This window comes from Nannospalax galili, unplaced genomic scaffold (assembly GCF_000622305.1).
Source record: "Nannospalax galili isolate Female #2095 unplaced genomic scaffold, S.galili_v1.0 scaffold41, whole genome shotgun sequence".
Lineage (NCBI taxonomy): Eukaryota > Metazoa > Chordata > Mammalia > Rodentia > Spalacidae > Nannospalax > Nannospalax galili.
In genome coordinates this window covers 1,409,787-1,419,030 of record NW_008344991.1, presented here as the reverse complement: position 1 = coordinate 1,419,030, position 9,244 = coordinate 1,409,787, and the positions used below count along the sequence as shown (strand labels likewise).

The 9,244-nt window shown below is 38.5% G+C and overlaps 1 protein-coding gene across 2 annotated transcripts in view; it reads right to left on the bottom strand.

Annotated features, from left to right (window-relative positions):
* Tbck (TBC1 domain containing kinase) overlaps positions 1-9,244 on the bottom strand; it is a 245,798-nt gene that overhangs the window by 226,166 nt on the left and 10,388 nt on the right. The window contains exon 2 of one of the 2 annotated variants that reach the window (XM_008841262.3): positions 7,742-7,978. In XM_008841262.3, the coding sequence (XP_008839484.1) occupies positions 7,742-7,934 (193 nt within the window). In that variant the 5' untranslated portion in view covers positions 7,935-7,978. The remainder of the gene's footprint in view (positions 1-7,741; positions 7,979-9,244) is intronic. The other variant, XM_008841261.3, reaches the window with a different exon arrangement.

Genomic DNA, 9,244 nt, shown 5'->3' with positions numbered 1-9,244 from the left:
CGGCCCAAAGTTCCAGACACTCCCACAGTCCTCCCCAACATACCAAGGTCAGATCTATCACAGCAATACCCGAGTTCTGGTACCACAATCTGTATTAGTTAGGGTTCTCCAAAGAAACAGAACCAGTAGAATGAATTTATATATGTGTGTGTGTGTGTGTGTATGTGTGTGTGTGTGTGCGTGTGTGTATGTATGTATAGAGATTTATCAGCTTAGCTCACAGGATAGAGTCTGAGTAGTCCAACAATGGCTGCACCACACTGGAGAGGCTGAGAATCTGTAGTCGCTCAGTCCACAAGGCTGGATGTCTTAGTAGTCCCAATCTGGCACTGAAGGTCTGACAAATTCCAAAAGATCAGCTAGTCTTGAGTCTACAGGAGCAAGACGAACTCACCAGCAAGAGAGAAGGCAAGCAGGAAGCTTGGTGTTCTCCTCTGCCTTGGTCTTTTACACCGGTTGCCATCAGAAGGTAATGCCCACATTTAGGGTGTGTCTTCCAGCTTTAGATGATCCAATCAAGAAGATCTCTTTCATTTCAGTTTATCCCAGATCCAATCAAGTTGACACCCAGGATTAGCCATCACAGTTGGTATTGGTCAGAGTGTTTTGTTACAGCCATGGAGAAACAAACTAGGGCAGAAATTGGTACCAGAGGGTTGGGCATTGCTGTGACAGACCTGACCTTGGTGTTTTTAGGATTATGGAAGTGTTAGGAACTTTGGGTTGGAAAAGCCATTGTGTGCTCAGAGTTTGCTGCTGTGGAGCTTGGAACAGTTATGCTGAAAGAGCTGTGGGTTCTGATTAGCTGGGGCTGCAAGATCAGCTGTAAGTAACAAGAGACCAGCACCACTGTGGTGAAGTCTTCTGGGAAGTACTTCCTCAGGGTCGGTGCACAGAAGCTGTGGTACAGAGGGGACCTGAGCCTCCATCTCAAGCTGGAAGCAGGACTTGGTAATGTGTAAGTCTCCTGCATGGTTCTAGTGTTAAAAGCGTGAAGGGGTCACAGAGAGTAGCTGAGGCTTGGCACCCTGAGAGTCCAGGAAAAGCCACGGTGAAACTGCAGCCTCAGTTGCAGTGAAGACCTCGGGACTGAAGGGGTCATGGAGAGAATCTGAGGTTTTGCAGCCCAAGAAGCAAGAAGAGGCCATTGGTGAAGGTGTAGCCTCAGTTTCAGTGGAGACCCCAGCTTTTTGGAGATGCCAGGACCGTGGGATGACCACCAAGGGCAGCAGCAGGTGTGGAATGGAGCCAGCCTGGGTCTTCGAGACAAGATGTGTGTGCTGTGGATGGCAGAGTCAGAGTAGTGGAGCTGCCAGAACCCTTTGGAGCCCAGAAGATCATGAGTAAATCCCAGATGTCCAGCCTTGAGCTACTTTGCTGGACTTTGGTTTTGCTTAGGTGTACCCGATTCTTCCCTTTGAAATAAGACAGTACTTGTTTTGGATTTTACAGAAGCCCACAGTTAAGAGATTTTTAAAAGAGACTATGGACTTTTAAGTGTTTGGGTTCTTTTAAGGACTGTGGGGTTTTTAAGGATGTACTGTCTCATGTTGTGCTATTAATGTTAACATCATATCTTGGGGACAAGAAATGGAAAGGCTGTGGTTTAAGAGTGATGTGTTTGTATGTCAAGTTTGACAAGGAGTCAGTTGTGCTGGATAGCTTTAGTGTCAACTTGACAAACCTGGGTTGAGGGATCCTCAATTGGGGCTACTGCTTCCATTAGACTGGCCTGTGGCCATGTCTGTGGGGGAATTTTCTTGATTGTTTAGTGATGTGGGAGGGCTCAGCCCACTGTGGGTAGTGCCATTCCTGGGCAGATGGACCTATGTTGCATAAGAAAGCAGGCTGAGCAGGGGCCAGGGAGCAAGCCAGTAAGCAGTGTTTCTCCATGGCCTGTGCTCTAGCTTCTGCCACCAGGTTCCTGCCCTGAGTTCCTACCTTGGGCTCCCTGATGAACTGTGACCCAGGAGATGTAAGCCGAATAAAGCCTTTCCTCCTCAAGATGGTACTGGTCAGAGTGTTTTGTTACAGCAATGGAGAAACAAACTAGGGCAGGGGGGAAGGAGGAAAAGGAGCTTAAGAGAGGGGGATAGTAGGAGACAGATATGTATGTATACATAGACATACATACATTCATACATGCATACATACATACAGTGGAATATTATTTGGCCGTAGAGAAGAATGAAAACCTGTTGTTTCCAGCAAAACAGATAGAACTGGAAGGTATTATGTTAAGAGAAATAAGTCAGACATAGTAAAAGAAATACCAAACATTCTTTCTTGTATGTGAAAGGTAAAAAAGTCCGAATATAAAATAATGATGATTAACGACTGGGAAGGGTGTTTGTGGAAGAGGACAAAGGACATAAAGAGGAGTTGGATTGTATCAGGTGTGTTGTATGCAGATGTAGAAGTAGCACATTATATCTACCAACATATAATAAACATGTGTTAATAAAAAATGGAAATATTTTAAGTTCCCACAATGACAACTGAGGATTAGAAATAGTGATAACTGCAGAGAGAAAGTTTGGTCAAAATAAGAGAAGCCAAGGTAGAAAAGAGACTGAGGAAGATGGGAAAGAAGTTCCCAATAAGAGATGTAGTGTATGGAGTAACTCTGAGTTACATGTGGCTCCTGGTATGATCTTGTGTGGGGGAGTAGAGAGTAGAATAAAGGACAACGGCGTATACAGTTACGTGACATGAAGGGCAAGCTGTTAACCTTGAATCCTATCTTGGAAGTGGCAGCATGACACAAAATGATCTAAAACAATAAAAGTGCAATAGAAGGCTACAGCAGGAGGATTGCTATGAGTTTGTGGTTAAGTTCAAGGTTAGCCTGGGATATCTAATAAAACCCAGTCCCCAAAACAAATACAGTAACAACAAAAAGTGCTGTATTGGGTTAGAGAGATGGCTCAGTATGTAAAGGTGCTTGCTGCCAAACCCCAATGTAATTATTTTGTGTGTAAACACACATGGTGTGTGTCAAGATGGCTCAGCAGGTGAAGGCACTTTCATCAAGCCTGATGACCTGAGTTTCATCCTCCAGGCCTACATCCAGCACGTTGTTCTCTGACCTCTATATGTGCATGGTGTCTCACACACATGTGTCTCCCCGCCCTACCACCAAATAAATGTGATAAGTGTGTTTTTTCAAAGATTGAGATGCCAGGCGTGGTGGTGCATGGTTTTAATCCCAGCACTTCAGAGACACAGGCAGGTGGATCTCTGAGTTTGAGGCCAGACTGGACAATCATTCCAAGGCAGCCAGGTCTTCATAGTGAGACCCTGTCAGGAAAAAAAAAACCTGGATGTCTGCTTGAAAATAACTTGTTATAAAAATAATCTGGCTGCACAAAATAAAATGTTTGGGAAGCACAATGAGCCAAATAGAAATCAGTAATGTATTGGCATTACTTATAAAAACAAATGTGACACTAAGGAACATACAAGAAGCATAAACGGTCTTTCTTCTAACAAAGATGTACTGGATGTCAAGGATCACACAATATGACTATCTTGAACTGTGCATTTTAAGTCAGTAAGAAACAGAAGATTAAACAAGAAAGTTATCAGGCTGAGTAAGGAAGGGGCAATAAAAGAATGATTTTGGGTTCACTGGGATGGCTCAGAAGATGGAGGTGCTTGCTATACATGACCTAAGTTCAATCACTGGAACCATGTAAAGGTAGAGAGAACTGAGTCCACAAAGTTGTCCTGTGACCTCTACATGTGCACTATGGCATGTGTACCACAGCATCTGTGCATCTGCACTCACACATACATATCATGCACATACAGACTTGTATAAAAATGATAAAAGTTTTAAAAAGAAAGATACTAATTTTTTAATATAGACAGAAAGGTGGATCATAAAGGCCTTAAAATATGAAATTATTAACAAATAGCTACTGTATTATTCTGTGATTAAAGGCTAAAGGCGTGCACCACCACATCCAGCTAGCTTTTCCTTTATAATATGTCCCTGTCCTATGGTTTGAACTAAACTATAAGCCTTAACAATCATGCATGCCAATTCCTAGCATGTAATTTCTTCATATACACTATACAAATTTTTTCCTTTGATGTAACCCTGACTGATGCATACATTTCAGATGAAATTTATAGGCTATAGATATAGAAAAATTCTAAGTCCTTAAGAATGTTATTTATTCTTTACTTATATTTCAAACCTATGTAGTTAAATAACTTTTCTTCATCTCACTTAGCAACCACTGAGAAATTTCTAGTTAATTAATATCAACCAAAAGAGGACACACTGCCACTTATAATCTTCATTTCTAAAGTCTTCTGATAGTTCCAAAGAAAAAAATTCAATGTGTTTAAGTTACTGGCTTCTTTCTTTTAAAGATATTTTTCTTAGACTTTTAAAAAAATAAATCGTTTTCAAATTTTAATGAAATGTCATTTATTTTTGAGATTTAATATTTCATCTTGATGAGTTAGCAGGTAAGTATCAACTACAATTTGGAATGAGCTACAGAAAACAGTGAAAGTCTGGTTTCTGCACTAACCTAACAAGTGAAAGCTTAATGTAAGGAAACAGACCAGCCAGGTATGGTGGTACATGCCTTTAATCCCAGCACTTGAGAGGCAGAGACCAGTGGATCTTTGTGAGATCGAGGCAGCCTGGTTTATATAGCTAGTTCCAAGCCAGCTGGGGCTATATAGTGAGGCCTGGTCTCCAAAAAAGATAAAAAGAAAAAAGGAAAGGAAGAAAAGAAAGGGAAGGAAAGAAAGAAAACAGACCACATGTCACAACTCCAGGTACAAAGGAAGTACGTGGCCAAGCAAGGGAGAAGCAATGACAAGTAACAAGGTATCTGCACAGCAAGAGAGAATAAAAGGCAAAGTGTGGCTCCCAAATCAAAATTCTTTGAGGAGACAAGTAAATGCAGTAAAACGAAATCATTTGGTATTATATCATTGAGAAAAATGTGCTGTTCACTAAGGAGACTGTTGAATGGAAACCAAATTTTCAGATTAGATACAACCAAATATTTGAGATGCTTTTGAACAAACCAACTTTCACATAAACACTTATTCACTTGTTCAGTTATTTACTCCTATGCACATAAATTTTCAGGGCCCTGAACATTGCTAATATAAACAAGAAATCAAATTCTCTAGGCTTTTAATAGTCATTGATATTTTTATTCCTAGAAGCCAAGGTTATAATATATGAATCTTTTACCATTCCTTCCTGAATAAATCAGAATCAGATTTAGCTCCTACATACTCCATTAGCCAGAAGCTTTATTATACAGTGTGAAAATGGCAAAACTCAAGATAAGATTGGTGTGATGCCCCACGCCTTTAATCTCAATGCTCATGAAGCAGAGGCATGTAGATCTCTGTGAGTTTGAGGCCACCCTGGTCTACATAGTGAGATCCTGTCTAAAAAAGCAAACAACAACAACAACAACAAAAACCCAAAACAAAAACAAACCTAAGAATTCATACAGTGGCCCCGACTGTGGGTCTCTTAATCAGTAAATATGGAACAACACTGGGTACTAGTCAAATCTCTCTCTCCCTTTAGGAACTTCAAATAAATAAATAAATAAATAAATAAATAAATAAATAAATAAATAGTGGCATACTCTGATTCCCTTTAGGGAGAAAGGATATAGTATAAGATATGAAGCTACTAATACTGATGACCTTACGTTTCTTCTATGAATTTGTAAACTTCTAGGTGAAAGCAAAGAAGATCCATGAACTTCAGTGACTCTTATAATGACAGATATTACAGACTATACTTAAAAAAAATTATTATTTTTATTTTATGTGTATGTGTGTATTGCCTGCATGTAGGTAAGTGCACCATGTTGTGCAATGCCGGCGAAGGACAGAAGAGGCTGTGGGATGGCCTGGAATTGGAGTTACAGGACAGTTGTTAGTTGCCATGTGGGTGCTGGGAATTGAACCCAGGTCTTCTACAAGAACAGTCAGTGTTCTTAACTACTGAACCATCTCTCCAGCACCTAGACTATACTTTTGAATCATTTCTATAATTCATTATGAAAAATATTTACCCAAACATGGAAAATTGATCTGTGCAAGCTTCTACTGGTATAGGAAGGTAAGGACATGGAGCGTTATCTGCTAGCTTAGGACATTCTTACTATAGGGGTCCGAGACTTTTACTGCCTCGAAGCTAGCTTTCTTTCAGTTCTTCCCTCCAAATTTATTCCCAATGGAAAGATGCTTAATAACACAAGATGATTTCATCCATGTTTGTACTTGAAAGATTAAGCCAGGCCAAATAATGGTAGACATTCACTAATAATATTTACTAAATCAACCAGTCAAAGACAACTTTACACAATAAAAAAAAAAGTTACAACAAAATAACTTGACATATATCTCAACATCTGTATGTATACTTACATATATGTATATATTAATTTGTACCTATACATACACAAGAAAGAATATGAAAACAAAATATTTTAATTATCTACTAGATAACTACCACTTTCTTTCCCATGCCTCTCACTAATTTTCTAAAAAAACCTAAATAGCAAGGCACTAGCTATATGGTAGAGCTTCAAAATATTAAGGGACCAAACATTTGCATAATGTTGATACTGTATTATTATAGCCTTACAGTAAGTTTAAAAATTTTTCAACAATTAGCAAAATTCATTATTGTATGTTTTAAGATCCCATCTTATTTTCCTTTATGTGGCTTTGTTCTGTGCCTAATTTCCTTATCTGTAAAATAAAACTATAATAGTTCCTATCTCATAGTAATAAGGATTTTTTAATTGAACAGTGTGAAATGCACTATTGCCTGATACATAATAAATACTCATATAAGAATCACCATTACAAAAAAGAAAATTCAGCTGGGCGTGGTGGCACATGCCTTTAGTCCCAGCACTCAGGAGGCAGAGGCAGGCAGGGCTCTGTGAGTTCAATGCCAGCCTGGTCTACATAGCAAATGCCAGGCCAGCTGGGGCTACAGGGAGACCCTGTCTCAAAAAGATTAAAAAAAAAAAAAAAATGTACTCAAAGAAAACAGAACACAAATATTCTCAGAGCAAATACTATTAAGAGAAAAAAAAAAATCTAGCCAGTTTCAATATAGGCTAGCTTTCTTTTCAGGATAACAATAAAGGAAGAGTTGAAACAGAAGAAATGGCTATCTTATAGGACAAAGCAGCTACATATCAGCCAGTACAAGGAGTTAAATTCCATGTATTTTTATATCTCAAATTATTTTATGCTATAAAAAGTAAATATATTTCACTAAAATGCATTTAAAATAATGTGAAGACATGGAACTTCAGGCTATAATTAAGCTTCCAAAATAATTCTAAAATGAACTTAATTATATTACTAAAAAGGCAATAGATCCTTTGGTGTAAAACATTGGCTTTTTAATCAACTACTTCAGTTTTTTAAATGTAATCCTATACAAAAGAATAAAAAAGCAACAACAGAAAATGTAATGATGCCCTTTTAATTTTAAAAGCCAATCAAATTTATTTTCAACATAAAAAGCAAGCTCCAGGACAGCTTCGGGACTACAGGGAGACCCTGTCTCAAAAACACCAAAAATAAAAAATAAAAAACAAAACAAAACAGCAAGCTCATGCCTGCATACATGCTGACTTTTCTGTATACTCAATGCATATTTGAAACTGATTCTGGAAATCAAGTATAGAACACAAAATACAAAAGAAAGACAAAAACTTACCATGTTTTCCCCTAGAAATATCCACATACTGGCACAGTCTGGGATGGGTGATGGTCTTAAGGATTTGAAAGCGTCCTAAAATTTTGATGGAATTTGGTGTGAGAGGAAGTCCATTGCTTCCACAAACATCATGTGGAAGAGCAGAAGCAAAGAATGTAAAGGCGCCCATTTCAGCATCCTTCAAAGGAAACATTTTTGAGCCCTTGGTCTTCCAAGATGATCTGGAAAAGGAGAGAACTTTATGACAGAGTTATTAAACCAGTATCTTCCCATCTTAAAATATATACAACTTGGGGGCTGGAAAGATGGCTCAGCACTAAGAGCATCAGCTGCTCTTGTAGAAGACCTGGGTTTGGTTCCCAGCATCCATATGGTAACTAACAACTGCCTGTAATGCCAATTCCAGGGGATATGACACCCTCTTCTGACCTCAGTGGGTACTGCATTTCATGGATGCACTTAATGCATGCAGGCAATACACTCATACCATATTATATATATAAAATCGGAGAAACATGCCAATCTGAACAGAATAGTACCTTATAACTTTCAAGATTATATTATCAAAGGAAAAAACCACATAAGCATAAACTTAAGTTGCAGCTCAAAATTAAATTATTTTCAGTAGCATAAGAAAGGGAAAAGTTAGACTATTTCATCTTCAAACTCAATGATATCTGTAATTAGGAGGGGTGACTTGGTTTTGGTTTCTTTTGGGGGCGGGTGTGCTTTTCAGGCATGGGTTCTCATATAGCTCAGGCTGGCCTTACCTCATTATCTTTGAATTCCTGACCCTCCTGCCTCCATCTCCCAAGGGCTTATAGACATGTGTCACCATGCAAGGTCACATCTATAACTTTCAAGTGCAAAGAAAATTCAGTACTGCACTTTCATATTAATAAAACTCTTTACCTAACATTTGAATAACCTACTAATCTACTAGCTGATGAATTATTTCAGGAAATTTCTATAAAGCAAAATGTCCACAGAAGAGTACTACTACAAAAACAGAAGGAAGCTGTACAACCCATAATAGATAAAGGCTAGCTGGGCCTCTTCAGATTCAAGGCTTCAGCATCAGAGAAACAGACAAGGTAAGCAGCAATCAGAAGGAAGTTTGAAGTTAGAAGGATGATCTGAAATGCTTAAGTATTAAAAGAGCCCATTTTGCCAACAGCTCCCCAATACTTAGATTTGAGAAAGTACTGCAGTAATTCCATGCAGAAATTCCTGCACACAAGGGAATTCAGATAAAAAAGATCAATACCTAATATACCCAAATTAGAAACAAAAGTCCAGAAACTGGTAAATGGTAAATTGATCATTTGGTACATCTTGATGAAAAAGTCTACAGAATGGAAAACAAGCCATAGCAGGATTTATGAGGACAGATGAAACATAATGTTGAATGAAGAAAACCACACAGAAATTATGCCAGCATTCAGAAGGTTAAAAAGTAGAAAAAGCCAAGAAATAATTGTGACAATACACACACACATACAG